The sequence below is a fragment of the Mastigoproctus giganteus genome, chromosome 10, assembly GCF_048544385.1.
Source record: "Mastigoproctus giganteus isolate SK-2022 chromosome 10, ASM4854438v1, whole genome shotgun sequence".
Classification (NCBI taxonomy): Eukaryota; Metazoa; Arthropoda; class Arachnida; order Uropygi; family Thelyphonidae; genus Mastigoproctus; species Mastigoproctus giganteus.
This window is the reverse complement of record NC_143584.1, coordinates 227135319-227158401: the sequence shown is the minus strand read 5'-3', so window position 1 is coordinate 227158401 and position 23083 is coordinate 227135319. Positions and strand designations below refer to the sequence as shown.

At 39.1% G+C, this 23083-nt stretch overlaps 1 protein-coding gene across 1 annotated transcript in view; it reads right to left on the bottom strand.

Annotated features, from left to right (window-relative positions):
- LOC150080001 (uncharacterized) overlaps nucleotides 1–23083 on the bottom strand; it is a 276163-nt gene that overhangs the window by 55624 nt on the left and 197456 nt on the right. The window contains exon 15 of the mRNA XM_090383329.1: nucleotides 10448–10600. Coding sequence (XP_090239455.1) covers nucleotides 10448–10600 — 153 coding nt within the window. The remainder of the gene's footprint in view (nucleotides 1–10447; nucleotides 10601–23083) is intronic.

Genomic DNA, 23083 nt, shown 5'->3' with positions numbered 1-23083 from the left:
AGTAAAATAAATAAATAAAAAATAACCACTTCCACTTCACCCCTCTGTTCGTTCGAAATACCTGTCCAGCTGAGCCTTAAACTTATTTAGCCTATCAACTACCACGACAAGGGATGGAAGTCTGTTCCACCTACTAACCACCCGCTGGCAAAAGGCAAATTTCCGCACATCTGTCTTTCCTCAATTTGAATTTATGCCCTCTCAGGTGATTATTCTGAGCAAGAGGAAGAATCCCATCAGCATTGAGCATGCTCAAACCATTCAAGGCTTTGTACACCTCTATCAGATCACCTTGCTGCTGCCTAGTCTCCAGACACTGTAATTCGCAAAACTTAAGCCTTTCTTCGTAAGAGCACCCCTTTGTTCAATTCACTAATCTTGTTGCCCTTCTCTGTACTCGTTCCAGCAGCTCTACATCCTTCTTGAAATGAGGTCTCCAGGCCTGTATACAGTACTCTAGGTGTGGCCTGACCATTGCCTTATACAAGGGAATAATCACCTCCTTATCCCTGCTAGAAAAATTCCTATATATCATTGACAATACACCATGAGCTACTCTTGCAGCCCGTCTGCACTGTCAGAGAACTTCATATCTGCCTGCACAACCACCCCCAGGTCCCTTTCATTCTCTACCACTGTCCGTGTAGTACCACAGAGTTGATACGTTGCTCTGGGGTTGCTGTTTCCCATATGTAGTACTTTACATTTGTCAATGTTAAACTTCATTTGCCACCTCTCAGCCCATCTGCTCAACCTTTCCAGATCCTGTTGCAGCAGCATAGTGACAGTAGTGTCCTTAACAACCCTGCCAACCTTCGTATCGTCTGCAAACTTGGACATTAAGCTTGATATACCATCATCAATATCATTTATAAATACAGAAAACAATAAAGGACCCAATACTAAACCCTGAGGGACTCCACTAATAACATTAGTCCACGATGAGCAGTGTCCATTGATTACCACTCTCTGTCTTCTCCCCCTCAACCACCCCTTTATCCATAGCAGCAATTTGCCTCCAATGCCACACTGCTCCAATTTGTGCAGCAGTCTTCCATGTGCAACAGAATCAAAAGCTTTTCTAAGATCCAAGTATATAATATCAAAGTTATTCCCTGCATCCAGTTCTTTTGTGACTGCATCATAGTATCCAATCAAATTGGTCAGGCAAGACTTCCCCTTAACAAAACCATGCTGTGTCTGAGCTATAACTGAAGTCTTGTCTAGATGATCCTGCAGTGCTTCTTTAACCAGTGCCTCCATTAATTTTCCGGGAACAGAAGTTAAACTCACAGGTCTATAATTACTTGTGTCAGCCTTTGATCCTCCTTTGTGAATTGGGGTCACATTTGCACATCTCCAGTCCATGGGTACCTCCCCTGAGTCCAAGGAAGCTCTCATAATTATGGCTAAGGGTTTGCTTACTTCCATTGCTGCCTCCTTTAATATAACTGGATAGATTCCATCCGCCCCAGGTGCCTTTCTTGTGTTTATCTTCAACAATTTCTCCTCCACTTTACTCTCAGTTTTTACAAGATTCTCTAGCTTACTGCCAGAGTTGAATACACCTCTGGCATTCCCCCTCGCTGAATAACTCCTCATGTGTGAATGTCGATGCAAAATATTCATTTAGTTTGTTAGCTACCTGAGCAGGATCATCAACAGTTGACCCATCGATATCAAGTGGACCAATCTGATTCATCCCCTTCCTTCTAGAGTTTACATAAGTAAAGAACTCTTTGCTGTTTTTCTTCGCATCCTTTGCCAAGGATTTCTCGTAATCTGCCTTCGCCTGCCTAACCTCCTTTGTAACTTGGTTACAGATCAACTTGTATCTATCATAGGCTTCTGTGTCACGTGTTAATTTGTATGTATCCCATGCATTTTTCTTCTCTGCCATATGCCTCATTAGTTCATCTGACATCCATTTAGGCCTAAACCTTGAACAATATTTCTTAGTTGGTATGTAAAGCCTAGTAGCTTCCAAGATAAGTTCTTTGAATGCTTCCCATTTTGAATTTGCTGTTGGTAACATCATCAGTTGATCCCACTGTATAGAATTTAAATACTGTTTCAATCCACCGTAGTCGCCTTTACGAAAGCAATACCCCTTCCCTTTACCCCTAATGGTAGTTACCTCTTTGAGTAAATCCCACTTCAGAACACTGTGATCACTGCCACCTAGTGGTTCATTTATCTGCAGATTCTTAATGCATGAAGAATCACTACTGATAATCAAATCAAGAGTATTACTCCCTGTAGTTGCCTCCCGAACATGCTGATGTAGAAAACAATCATCCAATAAATCCACAAAAGCCTTGCTAGTGTGTGAGTGACCAGCCCCCAAATTCCAGTCAATATCTGGGAAATTAAAATCCCCCATAATAAGACTCTCTGATTTACTGGCCCACTCTATTTCCCTGTACAGTTTCTTATTATACTCATCAGAGTCATTAGGCCTATAGCACACTCCTACTCTCAATTTTGATCTCCCAATGCTTATGTCACACCAAACTGACTCGACACTGCACTGTCCAGCGATGTCGACTGGCTTCACTTCCTTGGATTTTATGTGTTTCTTAACTAATAGCATAACCCCTCCTCCCTTCCTATCCTTTCTGTAGACATTGTACTCCTCAAATTCCAGTTCTGCATTCCTTATATCTGTGTGACACCACGTCTCTGAAATCCCAACAATATCTGCCTTTGATGTTTTGAGCAATACCTCAAATTCATCAAATCAAAAAGTTAAAAGTTATTCTAAAATTATACTTCAGAATATCGTGAATCAAATTATTATATATGAGCTAAGTATGAATAACCAAGGGAGGAAAAGAATTATCATGATTTCAGATCCATATTTAAAGATATAAACAGCACAAGACTGCAGTTAATGGAAACTTACTGAAGAGGCCAAAGAGGTGAGCAAACCTTTAGGCATAATTATGAGAGCATCCCTGGATTTAGGAGACTGGAGATGTGTGAATGTATTCCTGGCTCAAAAAGGGGATGAAAAGGTGACATAAGTAATTACAGACCTGTTAGCTTAATGTCTGTTCCAGGGAAAATAATGGAATCATTAAAGAAGTAATGTAGGGCCATCAAGACAGGCATGCAATTATACTGCAATCACAGCATGAATTTGTTAGTGAGCTGTCTTGTCCAACTAATCTGGTAGATTACTGTTATGCAGTGACCAAGGAACTGGATTCAAAAAATAATTTTGATATCATATACTTGGGTTTCAGGAAGGCTTTTGATACTGTTGCACATTAGTTGAGGTATGATGCAAGAAAACAAGCTTAAACAGAATCAGAGAAAAAAAAAAAACTTTCCCATTTCACCCATGTGGTCACTGCAAATGTTTTTCTAGTTCAGTTTTAAATTTATTTAAGCTATCAATTTCTGCAACAACAGATGGAAGTCTGTTCCAGCAATCAACTACCCGCTGGCTAAAGGCAAACTTTCGCACTTCTATTCTACAACTGTCTTTCCTCAATTTGAATCAATGCCCCCTCAAGTTCTTACATTGAGCAAGCAGAAGAATCCCGTCAGCATTAAGCCTGCTCAAGTCATTCAAGGCCTTATACACCTCAATCAGTGCCTAGTCTCTAGATGCTGCAACTTGCAGAATTTAAGCCTCTCTTGGTAAGAGTACCACTTTGTTCCTCTCACCAATCTTGTTGTCCTCAGTACTCGTTCTAGCAACTCTATATCCTTTCTAAAATGAGGCCTCCAGACCTGGACGCAATACTCAAGGTGTGGCCTGACCATTGCATTAATCACTTCCTTGTCTCTGCTAGCAAAATTCCTATATATCATTGACAAGACTCCATGACATGCTCTGGCAGCCCGTCTGCACTGCTCAAAGAACTTCACATCTGACTGCACAATTACCCCGAGGTCTTTTTCATTCTCCATTTCCTTGAGTGTAGTACCACACAGTTGGTACGTTTCTCTTGGGTTACTGCTATCCATATGCAGTACTTTGCATTTGTCAATGTTAAACTTCAGTTGACAATTCTCAGCATTAAGCATGCTCCATGTGCTTGACTTTTTTAGATCCTGTTGCAGTAGCATACTATCTTTATTGTGATTAACAACCCTGCCAATCTTTGACATTAAGCCTGATATACTTTCATCAATATCATTGATAAATACACAAAACAAAATGGGCTCAGAACCAAACCCTGGGTGGAATCCACTAATAACATTAGTCCATGTAGAGCAATGTCCATTTATCCTGTGCACATTATCTTTATTATATCACACAGCAGTGATAGTCTAAGTTGGTTTTTATTTATGGCAAACTTCCAACTGTGCCCCTCCTATTTCTCCCAAATCTTGGGAGAAATATCAGCAACCAAAGCTCCGATTTACAATGTAGTGCAGGGGTTCTAATAACACCTCCATTGGACATAGTAAATGCAGATTGTTCATGTGAGTCAAAAATAAAATTGTGACATTAGACAGTAACAAAATTCTCCATCCCTCTATCAACAAGCTTTCCATTCTAGAACTGAGTTACACAGTTGGAAGTTTTCTCACAACTCAGTCAACAACAGATAGCATTAGCAGAGAGCAAGCTTATATAGCATTAGCCAAAAAAAAAAAAAAAAAAAAAAAATCCCATCCCATTTCACCCAACCATTCACTCCAAATGGTTTAGTTCTGGCTAGAATTTATTTAAGTTGTCAACCTCTAGTACCACAGATGGAAGCTTGTTCCAGCAATCAACCACCCGCTGACTAAAGGGAAATTTCTACACATATATTCTACAACTGTCTTTTCTCAATTTGAATTTATATCACTTCTGGCAATTAATCTGAGCAAGAGGAAGAATTCCTTCAGCATTAAGCATGCTCAAACCATTTAGGCCTTATATTTTTCAATCAGATCACCTTGCAGATGCTTAGCCTCCAGACGCTGTAATATGCAAAACTTAAGTTTTTATTCATAAGAGCAACCCTTTGTTCCATTCACTAATCTTGTTGCCCTTCTCTGTACTCATACCAGAAACTCTACATCCTTCCAAAAATGAGGCCTCCAGACCCCAGTACTCAAGGGGATTAGCATTAGTAGAGGCATATGATGCAAGAAAGCAAGCTTATGCAGCATGATGGAGAAAAAAAAACCCACTCCCATTTCACCCCTCCGTTTATTCGAAATACCTGTCCAGCTGAACCTTAAATTTATTTAGGCTATCAACTTCCACAACAAGAGATGAAAGTCTGTTCCACCAACCAACTACCCGCTCGCTAAAGGCAAATTTCCGAACATCTATCCTACATCTGTCTTTCCTCAATTTGAATTTATGCCCCCTGAGGTGATTATTCTGAGCAAGAGGAGGAATCCATCGGCATTGAGCATGTTCAAACCATTCAAGGCATTATACACCTCTATCAGATCACCTCGTCGGTGCCTGGTATCCAGACGCTGTAATTTTCAAAACTTAAGCCTTTCTTCGTAAGAGCAACCCTTTGTTCTATTCACTAATCTTGTAGCCCTTCTCTGTACTCGTTCCAGCAGCTCTATATCCTTCCTGAAATGAGGACTCCAGACCTGTATACAGTACTCAAGGTGTGGCCTGACCATTGCCTTATACAAGGGAATAATCACCTCCTTATCCCTGCTAAAAAGTTCCTGTACATTACTGACAAGACACCATGAGCTACTCTTGCAGACCATCTGCACTGCTCAGAAAACTTCATATCTGCCTGCACATTTACCCCCAGGTCCTTTTCATTCTCTACCACTGTCAGTGTAGTACCACAGAGTTGATACGTTGCTCTAGGGTTACTGTTTCCCCATATGTAATACTTTACATTTGTCAATGTTAAACTTCATTTACCACCTCTCAGCCCATCTGACATAATCAGTTCAGGACCCAGGGTCCTGAGCTGTATATAATCGCTCTCTCTCTCTCTCTCTCTCGCTCGCTCGCTTCCTTGGTGATTTAATTCTTCTTCTGACAGTCTCTCTCTCTCTCTCTCTCTCTTGGTAACTTGGGATTTTTTTTTGGCTGGTGCAGCATAAGCCTCAGGCTTCAATGCACCATATGACTAATAATAATAATAATAAAAAAAAAAATAATAATCTGCTGAACCTTTCCAGATCCTGTTGCAGCAGCATACTGTCAGTAGTGTCCTTAACAACTATGCCAACCTCTGTATCGTCTGCAAATTTGGACATTAAGCTTGATCACTTATAAATACAGAAAACAACAATGGACCCAACACTGAACCACGAGGGACTCCACTAATAACATTAGGCCACAATGAGCAGTGTCCATTGATTACTACTCTCTGTCTTCTCCCCCTCAACCATCCCTTTATCCATAGCAGCAATTTTCCTCCAGTGCCACACTGCTCCAATTTGTGCAGCAGTCTTCCATGTGCAACAGTATCAAACACCTTTCAAAGATCCAAATATATAATATCAAAGTTATTCCCTGCATCCAGTTCTTTTGTGACTGCATCATAGTATCCAATCAAATTGGCCAGGCAAGACTTTCCCTTTACAAAACCATGCTGTGTCCGAGCTATAACTGAAGTCTTGTCTAGATGATCCTGCAGTGCTTCTTTAACCAGTGCCTCCATTAATTTTCCAGGAACAAAAGTTAAACTCACAGGTCTATATTTACTTGTGTCAGCCTTTGATCCTCCTTTGTTAATTGGGGTCACATTTGCACCTCCCCTGAGTCCAAAGAAGCTCTCATAATTATGGCTAAGGGTTTGCTTCCTTCCTTTACTGCCTCCTTTTTTATAACTGGATAGATCCCATTCACCCCGGGTGCCTTGTTTATGTTTATCCTGATCAATTTCTCCTCCACTCTCAGTTATTACAATATCATCTAGCTCGCTGCTAGAGTTTACTTCACCTCTGGCATTCCCCTTCCTGAATAGCTCTTCATGTGTGAATGTAGATGCAAAATACTCATTTAGTTTGTTAGCCACCTGAGCAGGATCAAGAACAGTTGAACCATCAATATCCAGTGGACCAATATGATTCATCCCTTTCCTTCTAGAGTTTACATAGGTAAAGAACTCACTGCTGTTTTTCTTTGCATCTTTTGCCAAGGATTTCTTATAATCTGCCTTTGCCTGCCGAATATCCTTTGTGACTTGGTTACAGACCAGCTTATATCTATCATAGGCTTCCATGTCATCCATTAATTTATATGTATCCGATGCATTTTTCTTCTCTGCCATATGTCTCATTAGTTTATCCGACATCCATTTAGGCTTAAACCTTGAACAATATTTCTTAGTTGGTATGTAATGCCTAGTAGCTTCCAAGATAAATTCTTTGAATGCTTCCCATTATGAATTTGCTGTTGGTAACATCATCAGTTGGTCCCACTGTATAGAATTTAAATACTCTCTCAACCATCGTAGTTGCCTTTATGAAAGCAAAAACCCTTCCCTTTACCCCGATGGTAGTTACCTCTTTGAGTAAATCCCACTTCAGCACACTGTGATCACTGCCACCTAGTGGTTCCTCTTAACTGCAGATTCTTAATGCATGAAGAATCACTACTGATAATGAGATCAAGAATATCACTCCCTCTTGTTGCCTCCCGAACATGCTAATGTAGAAAACAATCATTCAACAAATCCATAAAAGCCTTGCTAGTGTGTGAGTAACCAACCCACAAATTCCGGCCAATCTCTGGGAAATTAAAATCCCCCATTATAAGACTCTTTTGATTTACTGGCCCACTCTATTTCCCTGTACAGTTTCTTATTATACTCATCAGAGTCATTAGGCCTATAGCACACTCCTACTCTCAATTTTGATCTCCCAATGCTTATGTCACACCAAACTGACTCGACATTGCATTGTCGAGTCAGTTTGTTGAGACTCAAATTCCAGTTCTGCATTCCTTATATCTGTGTGACACCAAGTCTCTGATATCCCAACAATATCTGCCTTTGATGTTTTGAGCAATATCTCAAATTCCTCAAATTTATTTACCAAACTCCTAGCACTGGCGTACATGCAAGTATACTTGCATCTGTTCCTATTCTTGGCTACCCTAACACAACCCATGTGTTTACTTGTACCGCAATGACTCCCAGCAGTCTCTGAAATACCCTGCATCTTGTTTTCCATGCTGCTGCTCATTCCAATAGAAACAGTGCAAGGATCACTTTCACCTCTGCCAGTGGCTACTGTTAATCTATTAGTCCTTGTATTCTCCCAAGCTAGCAGTTTTCCGACCCACCTAACACTGCCTCGATAGCATCAGCAAATATTCTTGCACCCTTTCTATTTAAGTGTATCCCATCGCTGAAGAAGCAGTCTCTCCTGTTAACAAGTACAGACCAGGCTGAAAAAAATTCTACTCCTTGAGCCTTGCACAATCTTTCCAGGGCTGAATTGATCAACAAGGCTCTCATCATATACTCGCTCCTATCGTGTCTGGGCAGAACTGGAGATACTTTCAAATTCAACCCTAATTCACAGCTTTTTTTCAACTAATCACCTCTTTATCCTTGCTAGAAAAATTCTTGTATATCACTGACAAGACACCATGCAGTGCAGACAGTCTTACAGACTGTCTGCACTGCGCTGCTCGGAAAACTTCATATCTAACTGCACAATTACCCCCCCCCCCCCCCCGGTTCTTTTCATTCTCTACCATCCAGAGTGTTGTACCACACGGTTGATATGTTATTCTGGGGTTACTGCTACCTATATAGAGTACTTTACATTTGTCAATGTTAAACTTTAGTTGCCACCTCTCTGACTATCTGCTCAACTTTTCTAGATCCTTGACATTAACAACCCTGCCAACCTTCATATCGTCAGCATGATATACAAACTTATACATTAAGCTTCATATGCCATCATCAATATCATTAATAAATACAGAAAACAACAATGGACCCAACACTGAACCCTGGGGGGACTCCACTAATATACTATTAGTCGACGAAGAGCAGTGTCCATTGATTACCACTCTCTGTCTACTCCCACTCAACCATCCCTTTATCCATATCAGCAATTTGCCTCCAATGCCACACTGCTTCAATTTATGCAGCAATCTTCCATGTGCAACAGTATCAAAAGCCTTCTTAAGATCCAAGTATGTGATATCAAAATTATTCTTTGCATCCAGTTCCTTTGTGACCACATCATAGTATCCAATCAGACTTCCGCTTAACAACCCATGCTCTGTCCGAACTATAACTGAAGTTTTGTCCAGATGATCCTGCAGTAATTCTTTAACCAGCGGCTCCATTAATTTCCCCGGAACAGAAGTTAAACTAACTGGTCGGTAATTACTTGTGTCACCCTTTGATCCTCCTTTGTGAACTGGGGTCACATTTGCGCATCTCCAGTCCATGTATATCCTCCCCTTAGTCCAAGCAAGCTCTCATAATTATGGCTAAGAATTTGCTCACTTCCTTTGCTGCCCCCTTAAATATAACTGGATAGATCCTATCTACCCCAGGTGTCTTTCTTATGTTTATCTTTAACATTTTCTCCTCCAATTTTCTCTCAGTTATTTCAAAATCATTTAGCCCACTACCAGAGTTTAATACACCTCTGGCATTCCCCTTCCTGAATAACTCCTCACATGTAAATGTAGATGCAAAATACTCGTTCAGTTTGTTAGCTACCTGAGCAGGATCATCAACAGTTGAACCATCGATATCAAGTTGACCAATCTGATTCATCCATCCTCTTTCTTCTAGAGTTTACATAAGTAAAGATAAGTTTAATAATAGAAGCATTAATGATTGGGGCAACAGATAACAACTGGAGGGAAAAAAAAAAAAAAATCCCAGCAGTAATACTGCGAAGACCAATGAATAATCTTAGGAATTCCTAAAGAATATGCCATAGAAAATGGAGAGCCTAGCCCTAAAACCTGGAGATTCTCCACCTAATTCAACCAATTCCAGCCATTAATAGTTAATTCTGTTTAATTTTAGTCAATGAAATAACAGTATTTTGCTTGGGGTCTATTGCACCTGTTAAAACATATATAATCGCAACTGTACATAAGAAATATTTGTCAGTTTTGTGTTTTTTTTGTGATGGTGTAACAGCAAGATTAGAAGTAGTTTACCTCAGTATTCATTTTTTTAAATTTTTTTGATAGCTATGTTTAGGATTTGATTAAATTAATAATTAAAATTAAATTAAAGATTAAAATTAAGGTATCTGATAACTTTCTTCAGATTAAAGAATAAAATTAAATTACAGAATAAAATTAAAATTAATAATTTAATTAAATATATAATAGATAATTAATAGGTAAGCCATCTTAATTGCATTCACTAAAGAAGTCGAGGAGAAAACATATGCCAAATGTATGCTGTTTTAGATTTTATTAATAATAGATTCTAAATTTACACACAATGAAGTGTATCCATTTCAAATATTTTTATGCTCACATACTTCTGTAACATTAATGTACAAGTTTACAACTTACAGTAATATCCTTTACTCCATCTCCACACTGCGAAAAATTTTGAAGCTTTACAATACACTGTGATTCCAAGTGCACATTCAGATTCATGTGAAGAATATTAGTTTTGCAGTAATCACAAGTGATTTCAGCACGCCCACAAGATTTTTTATGTTCCTGTAAAAGAATAAGCCAAATAACAAAAAGCTCAATAAATATTTTAAAATTTGTCTTAGTGCTCTGTTTAAAGTATAAAAAAACAACTGAATTAAGTAAAGCAAAAACAAAGGAAAGAAAAAATCAAAAATAAATATCCAACTGCACATATCCTCTCTATTTAGGAACTATTTAATTTCAATTCAAATGTAAATATGACGTGTGATCAAAAAAAATTTCCAGACTACATGTTTTAGCATTATATTTATTATTATAATAGCTAAATGATGTAAGGAAGTGTGCATCTTTTTTTTTTTTTTTTTTTTGGCAGATCCAAAAAAAAAAAAAAATCCATCATTCATATCTTAACAGTTGATAAAAAAAGTGCCTGTCTACTTCATTTGAACTTTATCAAGACTATTCACCTTGACCAGGGATGATATAAATTGTTGCAATTCATTCCAACAATCTATGATATCCTGTCCAAAGGTATACTTCAAAACATCCAGCCTTCTGTTACTTCCCAAAATTTTATAATTGTGCACTTCAGTTTCTTCTTTTTTCTGTCAGTGAAAATATAAGCTCACTTTTTCATTTTACTTATTCTTTTCAGAGCCTTATACACTTCCTGTCAGGAACCCCCCAAGGTGTCAAGTTACAAAGATTTGTAGGCAGCACTTTCTAAGCTGTTCTTCATATGGACATCAATATTAGCACTTCTCACTAATCTAGTTGCCCTTCTCTGAGCTCTATGTCTTTCTTCAAGTGTAGTTCCAGAAGTGAGCACAATTTTTTAAATGTCTCAACGTAATCTTACACAAAGGAACAACCACATGGACACTGCTCTTCATGGACTAATGTTATTAGTGGAGTCTCCCAGGGTTCAGTGTTGGACCCATTGTTTGTTTTCTGTATTTATCAATGATACTGATGAAGGTATATCAGGGTTAATGTCTATGTTTGCAGACAATATGAAGGTTGGCAGGGTTGTTAAGGACAGTAATGATAGTACACTACTGCGACCGGATCTAGAAAAGTTTAGAAGGGCTGAGAGGTGGCAACTGAAGTTCAACATTGACAAATGCAAAGTACTACATTAGAGTAGCAGTAACCCAGAGTAACGTACCAACTGGGTGGTACTACACTCAGGGTAGTGGAGAATGAAAAATACCTGGGGGTAATTTTGCAGTCAGATATGAAGTTTTCTGAGCAGTGCAGACAGGTTGCAAGAGTAGCTCGTGATGTCTTGTCAATGATATACAGGAATTTTGCTAGTGGGGATTCGGAGGTGATTGTCTCATTGTATATGGCAATGGTCAGACCACATCTTGAGTACTGTGTACAGGTCTGGAGGCCTCATTTTAGGAAGGATGCAGATTTGCTTGAGCGTGTACAGAGAAGGGCAACAAGATTGGTGAGGGGAATGAAGGAATCCTCTTACCAGGAGAGGCTTAAGTTCTGCAAATTGCAGTGGCTGGAGACTAGGCACCTGTGCGGTGATCTGATTGAGGTGTATAAGGCCTTGAATGGGTTTAGCACGCTGAATTCTGATAGGATCCTTCTACTTGTTCAGATTACGAACTTAAGGGGGCATAAATTCAAATTAAGAAAGGACAGATGTAGAATAGATGTGCGGAAATTTGCCTTTAGCCAGCGGGTGGTTAATTGCTGGAACAAACTTCCATCTGTCGTTGTGGAAGTTGATAGGTTAAATAAATTTAAGGAGGAACTGGATAGGCATTTGGAGGGAATGGTGTGATTTTTTTTTTTTTTTTTTTTTTGGCTGATGCTGCATAAACTCATACACTTGCATTTTTGCATCACATGCCACTACTACTACTACTACTAGAAGAAGAAGAAGAAAATCTTTATTGTACAGTAAAGATACAGATACAATATTGTGCCCGCCACAGCCAGGAGGCCAGGGGCTTCACAATGATATGGGGATAATATAAAAATATGTACAGTATAAAAATTTGTACAGTATAAAAGATAACATGACAATTAAAAACGTAGCATTAATCTTTCAATAGATATGAGTATATACATAGTTGTCAGGCAGACGGTACACCAAGGTATGTTCACGTTCATATGTATAAAGCACATATTTAAGCATATTCACAAAAGTCAGAATATTTCACAGTGCCAAATTGATGTTCGGTATAGCATTTTCTTGTGAAACAGTTCGTCGATTTGCCTGCGACGTGCCGTTCTGCGCCTCATAGCAGATAGCAGGTGGAGGTATCGGTATGAGTCGACATCAGGGGCCAAACAAAAGGGGAACAAGTTCGGCCAACGAGCGCCTGTAATCGCGATTAGAAGCGAATTTCTGGAGGTCCACTCCGATCATTAGCAGGGCTTGTACTGTAGGAAGTACTTGTCCAGGTAGGAATCTGTCACTGATCTTCAGCCTGTTCCGTTGTAGCTGAAGAAGAGGGGTGGCTCGTAAGGACGGAAGTGGAACATGCCACTGGCATATATCCCAGAAGTCAGGGGAGTTGATTTTTCCAACCAGCATTTTGACTGTGGTCCCAGTTCTCCTCATGCGGATTATTTGAGGCAGCCGTGGGATTTGAAGTTGGTCGGCCATGCTGGTGGTCCTCTGCTGGGGGGGAGTCTATGTTTGTGGGTTGCCCACTTCAATATCCAGTATTCATTGGCGAAGATGGGCTTCATGAGAGAAGGTACTGCGGATGCCCATATTTCAGAGGCATACAGAAAGGTAGGATACACAACGGTTTCCAGGTATCTGATTGTGGTTCTTACATCTGTGTTATGAAGAAGATGTTGACGGGCAATCCAGCGCATTCGGCTGATCTTGTGTAGAACACATTCGATGTGCCAGCTGAATCTAAGGTTTGGGTCGAAGGTTACACCGAGATCTTTGTGTTTAGTTACACTTGGAATAACTGCACCGTGCAGTGAGGGTTGTATGGATGTGGGACACTTCTTCAGAGAAAAAAACATAATAACGGATTTTTGGGGGTTCAGTTTAAGACCGAAATGGTTGAGATGGCTAGAGAAAGCTGTGATCTTATTACAGATTTCCGATGTGATCACTCCCCTGTCGGCTGATGGTGGTATTTCCGTTAGGAACTTTATATCGTCGGCATAGATAATCACATCATCTCTGTTACACACAAACGGAATAAGGAGGGTGGTAAAAAGTAACCCTGATAAAACGCCACCTTGCGGCACACCTGCATTGATGGATCGGGTATAGCAGAGGTTGCGACGAGTGAGGTACACTGTTCTATTCCAGAGGAGCGAGTGCAGAAAAGCGAAAACATCACCTTTGATCTGAAAGAAATTGGTTAGGAGATTCAGAAGGGCTGAGATGTTGAGGCTATCAAAAGCAGCTTCGATATCGGCATAAACAACCGCCATTTCTGATCTAGCCTCAAATGCATTTAGAATTTCCGTTTGGACTGCCAGAAGGTTGGAGACAGTTGATCTATTAGGGAGAACATAATGGAGTTGTTTTGATGATTGTGGAAGAAGATGGCGTGTTATATGCGGAAGAAGGACTTTTTCCAGTAGCTTTAGGAGCGTGGATGCAGTGGATATCGGTCTATAGTGCTTTGGCTGGCTTGGTAGTTGAACTTTAGGTAGTGGGGCAAGAGCGTATTTGCTCCAGGATGCAGGAAACACTCTATGAGAGAGGATGGAGTTGAACAAGTAGAGCAGAGGATCAAGGATATATGGACTGAGGCACTTTACGATGAAATGCGGGACTTTATCGAGGCCAGCGGTGCATGATGGACAAAGCGAGTTGATGGCTTGACGGAGCTGCTGTCGATCGATTTGAATGGAAAACAGCTCATCATCTGGACTAGAAATGGGGTCTGGTTGGTAATCATATGGTTGTGTGATGTTGTCTTGGAATCTGGCTACATAGTTGATCCATTCAACTGGACTGAAATTGGAACCTGGTTCAGAGATACGGGTATATGGCACTTTGCCTTTGGATAAGGTCTTGTCAGTATATTCTTTAATGGCTTGCAAATTCAGTCTGTTAAACAGTGCTCTAGCTTTGGAGTACTGAGTTCGGTCATATGCTGTACCAGACTGTTTCCATTGTTTATGGAGGGACTGTTTGCAATTGAAACTGTAATTTAGCTCCGAAGACCACCAAGCATTAGTTCTAGCGGAGATACTGACCTGTTTAGCTGCTGAGAACATGGTAACAGTGTGCAACCATCTAGTTAATATGTCTAGAGCCAGTTCCGGATCTCCTGATTCGAGAACTTCCCAGGAAATTAATCTTGTTGCATAAAGGCATCTGTTAGGTTGTAGGAAGGTGGGAGAGATGATGATTTTCCTTTTGACGTAGTGGGAGACATTAAAGTTGGGCGTTGGGAGCTACAATAGGACTACGATGGGTTCATGGTCGGATTCAAAGTGAGTTTCGGGTTTAATGTCGACGCTATAATGTGAGAGCCTTGTCGATCAATTCGGCCCTGGAAAGATTGTGCAAGGCTGAAGGGGTAGAATTTTTTTCAGCCTGGACTGTACTTGTTAACAGGAGAGATTGCTTCTACAGGGATGGGATACACTTAAATAGAAAGGGTGCAAGAATATTTGCTGATGCTATCGAGGCAGTGTTAGGTGGGTCGGAAAACTGCTAGCTTGGGGGGAGACAAAGACTAATGGATTAACAGTAGCCACTGGCAGAGGTGAAAGAGATTCTTGCACTGCTTCTATTGGAATGAGCAGAAGCCTGAAAAACAAGATGCAGGATATTTCACAGACTGCTGGAAGTCATTGCGGTACAAGTAAACACATGGGTTGTGTTAGGGTAGCTAAGAATAGAAACAGGTGCATGTATACTTGCGTGTACACTAATGCTAGGAGTTTAGTAAATAAATTTGATGAATTTGAGGTATTACTCAAAACATCAAAGGCAGATATTGTTGGGATATCAGAGACGTGGTGTCACACAGATATAAGGAATGCAGAACTGGAATTTGGGGAGTACAACGTCTACAGAAAGGATAGACAGTATAGGAAGGGAGGAGGGGTTATGCTATTAGTTAAAAAACACATAAAATCCAAGGAAGTGAAGCCAGTTGACATCGCTGGACAGTGCAGTGTTGAGTCAGTTTGGTGTGACATAAGCATAGGTAAATCAAAATTGAGAGTAGGAGTGTGCTATAGGCCTAATGACTCTGATGAGTATAATAAGACACTGTACAGGGAAATAGAATGGGCCAGTAAATCAGAGAGTCTTATAATGGGGGATTTTAATTTCCCAGATATTGACTGGAATTTGTGGGTTGGTCACTCACACACTAGCAAGGCTTTTGTGGATTTATTGGATGATTGTTTTCTACACCAGCATGTTCGTGAGGCAACAAGAGGGAGCAATACTCTTGATCTGATTATCAGTAGTGATTCTTCATGCATTAGGAATCTGCAGATAAATGAACCACTGGGTGGCAGTGATCACAGTGTGCTGAAGTGGGATTTACTCAAGGAGGTAACTACCATCAGAGGTAAAGGGAAGGGTTTTTGCTTTCGTAAAGGCGACTATGATGGTCTGAGACAGTATTTAAATTCTATACAGTGGGACCAACTGATGATGTTACCAACAGCAAATTCAAAATGGGAAGCATTCAAGGAACTAATCTTGGAAGCTACCAGGCTTTACATACCAACCAAGAAATATTGTTCAAGGTTCAGGCCTAAATGGTTGTCAGATGAACTAATGAGACATATGGCAGAGAAGAAAAATGCATGGGATACATACAAATTAATGGGTGACGTGGAAGCCTATGATAGATATAAGTTGGTCTGTAACCAAGTCACAAAGGAGATTAGGCAGGCAAAGGCAGATTATGAGAAATCCTTGGCAAAGGATGCAAAGAAAAACAGAAAAGAGTTCTTTACCTATTTAAACTCAAGAAGGAAAGGGATGAATCAGATTGGTCCACTGGATGTTGATGGTTCAACAGTTGAGGATCCAGCTCAGGTGGCTAACAATCTAAACGAGTATTTTGCATCTACATTCACACATGAGGAGTTATTCAGGAAGGGGAATGTCGTAGGTGAAGTAAACATTGGCAGTGAGCTAGATGATTTTCTAATAACTGAGAGGAAAGTGGAGGAGAAATTGTTGAGGATAAACATAAAAAAGGCACCCGGGGTGGATGGGATCTATCCAGTTATATTAAAGGAGGCAGCAAAGGAAGTAAGCAAACCCCTAGCCATAATTATGAGAGCTTCTTTGGACTCAGGGGAGGTACCCATGAACTGGAGATGTGCAAATGTAACCCCAATTCACAAAGGAGGATCAAAGGCTGACACAAGTAATTATAGACCTGTTAGTTTAACTTCGGTTCCAGGAAAATTAATGGAGGCACTGGTTAAAGAAGCACTGCAGGATCATCTGGACAAGAATTCAGTTATAGCTCAGACACAGCATGGGTTTGTTAAGGGCAGGTCTTGTCTGACCAATTTGATTGGATACTATGATGTAGTCACAAAAGAACTGGATGCAGGGAATAACTTTGATATTATATATTTGGATCTTAGAAAGGCTTTTGATACTGTTGCGCATGGAAGACTGCTGCACAAATTGGAGAAGTGTGGCATTCGAGGCAAATTGCTGCTATGGATAAAGGGATGGTTGAGTGGCAGAAGACAGAGAGTGGTAATCAATGGACACTGCTCAACATGGACTAATGTTATTAGTGGAGTTCCTCAGGGTTCAGTGTTGGGTCCATTGTTGTTTTCTGTATTTATAAATGATATTGATGATGGTGTATCAGGCTTAATGTCCAAGTTTGCAGACGATACAAAGGTTGGCAGGGTTGTTAAGGACACTACTGATACTATGCTGCTGCAACAGGATCTGGAAAGGTTGAGCAGATGGGCTGAGAGGTGGCAAATGAAGTTTAACATTGACAAATGTAAAGTACTACATATGGGAAACAGTAACCCCAGATCAACGTATCAACTCTGTGGTACTACGCTGACAGTGGTAGAGAATGAAAAGGACCTGGGGGTAATTGTGCAGGCAGATATGAAATTCTCTGAGCAGTGCAGACGAGCTGCAAGGGTAGCTCATGGTGTCTTGTCAATGATATACAGGAATTTTTCTAACAGGGACAGGGATGTGATTATTCCCTTGTATAAGGCATTGGTCAGGCCACACCTTGAGTACTGTATACAGGTCTGGAGGCCTCATTTCAAGAAGGATGTAGAGCTGATGGAACGAGTACAGAGAAGGGCAACAAGATTAGTGAATGGAACAAAGGGTTGCTCTTACGAAGAAAGGCTTAAGTTTTGCAAATTACAGAGCCTGGCGACTAGGCATCGCCGAGGTGATCTGATAGAGGTGTACAAGGCTTTGAATGGCTTGAGCATGCTCAATGCCGATGGGATTCTTCCTCTTGCTCAGAATAATCACCTGAGAGGGCATAAATTCAAATTGAGGAAGGACGGATGTCGGATAGATGTGCGGAAATTCGCCTTTAGCCAGCGGGCAGTTGGTTTGTGGAATAGACTTCCATCGCTTGTTGTTGAAGTTGATAGCCTAAACAAATTTAAGGCTCAGCTGGACAGGTATTTCGAACGAATTGAGGGGTGAAATGGGAGTAGTGGTTGTTTTTTTTTTTTTTTTTTTTGGCTGATGCTGAATAAGCTTGCTTTCTTGCATCATATGCCTCTACTAATGCTAATGCTAATGCTACAGGAACCAGACGATATTATGAGATCCAGGCGATGAAGACCTCTAGTTGGGCCTTCATTTATGATCCTGAGGCCACTAGGTGCAATCTTAGCCATAAGTGACTCATGAAGGTGTTGGAGATTTGGTGGTAAGTTAAAATCTCCACAGATGAGGTGGATAGCAGATGTGTGGAGCGTATTTATTAGCCAGGATGCAATATCATTGATTGTCTGAGCATTGGGGGTTGGGGGTATATATATTGCACCGAGATCTAATAAGCAGGAGTTGATCTTGACCGTTACTATCAATGCTTCGAATAGATTGGATTTGCTGGAGACTACATGTACGAACTCAAGTCTACTGTCATTTATGATACTATAACTGTATAGATCTCATCCACCTTGGGTGCCTTTTTTATGTTTATCTTTAACAATTTCTCTTCCACTCGCCTCTCAGTTATTGCAAAATCACTTCAGGCATCCTCTTTCCTAATAAGTCTTCATGTATGAATGTAGATGCAAAATGCCCATTTTGCATCTACATTCATTTTGTCAGCAACCTCAGCAGGATCATCAACAGTCAGACCATCAACATCAAGTGGACAAAAAAGTGTTTCAATGCCTTCCTTCTCCTGTTGCTATACGTAAAGAAGTCTTTGTTGCTTTTATTTGCATTTTTTGCCAGAGACATCTTTAATCTGCCTGAGCTTGCCCTACCTCCTTTATGCATCCAATGCATTCTTCTCTCTACAGGAAGCAATTACTGTTCAGAATAAAAGCACAGATGAGTGGTAGCAGACAGAGAACATATATTAATCTCCTCTGCTCTTCATGGACCAATGTTATGTTTGGTCTATCTGATGATTCAGTATTGTGCCCTTTCTGTTTTTTTAATATTTATTAATGATATTGATGTAGGCATATCAAGTTTAATGTCTATTTTACTGCAATCTAGGATGAAACAAATATAAAGTTGGTAGTAACTGACAACAATCAGAATTGTTACTCCAATAATATCTGAATAAATTAAGCAGATAAGCTGAAAACTGACAATGTACTTGTATCAGTTGGGTCCCAAACTCAAATAGTGGAGAATGATAAAAAAATCCCAGGAGTACAGCAGTGAGACAGGCTACTAGAATAGCTCATGAAGTTCTGCCAATTATATACAAAAATTTTACCAGTACGGAAAGGAGGTGATTATCCTGTTGTGTAAGGATAAGGCAACAGTTAGGCCATATCTTGAGTATTTAATACAGGTTTGGATGCCTGATTTTAGTAAGGATGTAGCTTTGCTGGAATAGATGTAGAGAACAGCAACAAGATTAGTGAAGACCTCAAAGGGGTACTCTTACTAAGAAAAACTTCAGTTCCATAAATTGAAGTATCTGTGAACTAAACATCTATAAGGAAGTATTGAAGGCTTCAAATGGGTTGTTTAAATAAACTAAATTCTGACAGCATCTTTACTCCTCCTCAGATGACAAATAAGAGCTAAAAAAAAAATGGTTGTAATAAAAACTGAAATTAAGACGAGAAGAATTTTATATCTTTATTGTATCTTCAGGTTGACAATTATATTTTATTTATTCATTGTTAATTTGTAATTTTTATCTTGGGAGGAATGGAGGGCACAAAATTTTTATTTTGCATCTGGCAGAGGAATCACAGCCTTGGGTACATGTAATTGTATGAATAGCCAAACTCGTCTATTGTAGTTGCATATGAAATTCATTCCTTACAGTCATTTAATAGTCAAAAGGGATCATAAAATCAACAGTATACTCAGAATTTTGTTTGGGTGGGGCTCATATGTTCACATTGGTAGCATTTAAAAATATCAACACACGACAGTACAATTATATATAATATAAAAGAATGTTCTAGTGGGGAGAAGGTTTTTGGTCTCCTCAGCATCCTCTCATGGGTCTACCTATGCATTTTAAATCAGAATTCATATATAGTTTATTTAAAAACAATTTATATATACAGTTGAACTTCCCTATAACGAATTCGATAAATCCAGCGAAAAAATTCGCTATAGAGAAATTTCGTTATACAGAGAATATCTTTTTTTTATTAGAAATTATCTAATTAGTAAATGAAAACGAATCTACGTTTATTTTTAATGTATTTTATTTCAAAAACATACTTATTTAAATCACGTTTACACAATTTTCGCCGGTAAGTATCACAAATTAAAAAACATCTGTAATTTTCGTTTGCACAGTACAATTAAAAAAAATTGTCTGATTCTCAAAAAAAACCTCACATTTGTTCAGAGCATTAAAAACATTATCAGGAACATTTTCACAAAACTGTAGACCCATACGAACCGTTTTAAAAGCATTAATCATTTCTTTGCGAGTTGGCTTTTCTACGGGTTGTTCTGATGCTTCTTCAGCATCATCGTTAATTTCTTCGTGATCATGGTCATGTCTAACACTGTTCAGCAGTATTTCATCTTCATTTCGATGTTCTGCTGTGATCTACATAAACATAACTATCCAGTGTTATTTCATTTTCGATGTTTCCAGACAATTCTAATAATCTCCAATAGTTTTTCAGTTGTGAAAGGGGCAGTTCATCTTGTTCGTCCAGTCGTTGTTCGACTTCTGTATTCAATGCAAATCCCGCTTTCGAAAAACAATTTTGAATAGTGTATTCAGTGACATCGTTTGTCCAAACTTTTGCCGGTTCAGAGATGCAATCTCTAAGTTTAATTGTAACCTCCAAGTTTCTATTTTCTGATAACGCATTGACAATCTTCTTTATTATTCTCTTTCGATAATGAAATATATATTAGAAGGTGGTAGATGACTTTCATCAACCGGTGAAATACCACCACTTTGCTTATTGGAGGCTTGAAGTGGTGAAACCCATGTTTAGTCTCAAGAGCAAAGTTTCCGGCACCCCCCTCCCCCCCAATACTTCTCCTTCAACCCATGCACGGTACTAAGTACTATAGGTTTTGATACCTTTCGTGTTTGGGGTTTTCATAAAAAAAAAAAATAAATAAAATAAAATTTTTAATAATGCCTTGGTCCATTGGCGAAGTTTTGACGTTATGTTTGGTGGTAAAAACAACAACTTCGCACTTTTAAGTTTAGCAGGATGTGCCGGACAGTTTTCAGTTACCAACACGATTTTCCTTTTTAATTTTTTTTGTTATATGCTTGTCTAGTTTTAATATCCATTCTTTAAAAATATCACTTGTTATCCATGCTTTTTTATTAAAGGTGTAGTCAACTTCCAAAGATTTTGTGCCTCTAAAACATCTTGTGTTTTTTGATATTTCGATGACTAAAAGTCTTAATTTTTCACTTCCTGTCATATTTGCTCCAACTAGCACAGTGATTCTTTCTTTACTTTGTTTTCCGCCAAAACATTTATCATCCTTAAAAGCAAGTGTTCTATTCGGTAAACATTTAAAAGAATAAACCCATTTTGTCAGCATTAAAAACATCCTTACGCTCATATCCTTCCAAAATCTTCTTTAAGGTATTGTTCCTCCAACTGTTGCAATCTTCTTCACTTACATTAACACTTTCTCCACAAATAACCATTTCCACAATTCTGTGGCGCTTCTTAAATTTATCTCGCCACCCAGTGCTCGCATTAAATTCTTCTATATTTGCGCAGTCCCTTGGAATGAAATTCCAAGGGACTGTGCAAATTTCAGAGCTTGTTGCTTAATTATTTAGGCCCAATATTGGTATATTCTTTTCACCTATCATTTGCACCCATTTTAGAACAGCTTTATCAACATCGTATAAACACAACTTAATTCGCTTCTTGTCTGCTCCTCCTTCAATTGCATTTAAAATTGATTCTCGATTTTTTAAAATTGTAGATAAACTGCTTGCAGGTATGCCATATTTCTCCACATCTTTTTTCTTAAAACCCTGGTCAATATCATAACAATCTTTGCTTTATCATTAATACTTAAACACTTTCTTTTCGACATTGTTTCCGCAATTGTAAAAATTACTCAACAGCAGCTCTTGCCGATACATACAGCGCAAACTTCGCTGCACTGGCCATATAGTGAATTGTTAGTACTGCCTACTCAATGACGTTCGCTTGCCAATTCAGCAGTATTACGTGACCTTTCCTATCAATCACTTTGAAGAAATATACGACTTTGCGAATTTCTTTTATTCTCCTTTCATTCATATATACACGAAAGAAAATTTATGGTTAATGTATGCTGCATGTTACTTTCAGGAAAAAAAATACAAGAGCATATAGCATATGTGATTAATGACGAACGAAATTAAAAAAAAAATTCATGAAAACCATCTATTGGGAGTCCAGTTAGATGAGAACAGACATATCACATAATGATTGACAGGAAGGTCACGTGGTACAGTTGAGGTGAGAAGCGAATGTCACTCAGTAGGTGTTACTAAAAACCAACTATGGTAGCATTCTATGTATTGCCGCCGCAGCATGCTCAAGTTTACCCCAGCGAATTTCGTTTTCCCCTGAGCCAACATCAATTTATAAATCTACCCTATTTATTGTAAAGTTTACGACCACTTTTAAGAAAACCCATTTGGTTTAATAACTGCAACAAAAATGAAATAAAGACCCTCCTACTGGCGTCAGTGGCCACAAGTGTTCACTAAAAGGATGATTATTTAATTCCAGATGCTAATGCGCAATTTCAGAAGGAAGGAGGCAGTATATTTGAGCGGCTGTTTAGCAATAAATGCTTGAAAATCTTAAAATGCTTTTACTAATTTTTTTAAAAATTCATTATAGAGAGACTAACACTTCGCTATATGGGGTTAATTTTACATGTAATTTCGTTTCAAGGTGCAATGTTTT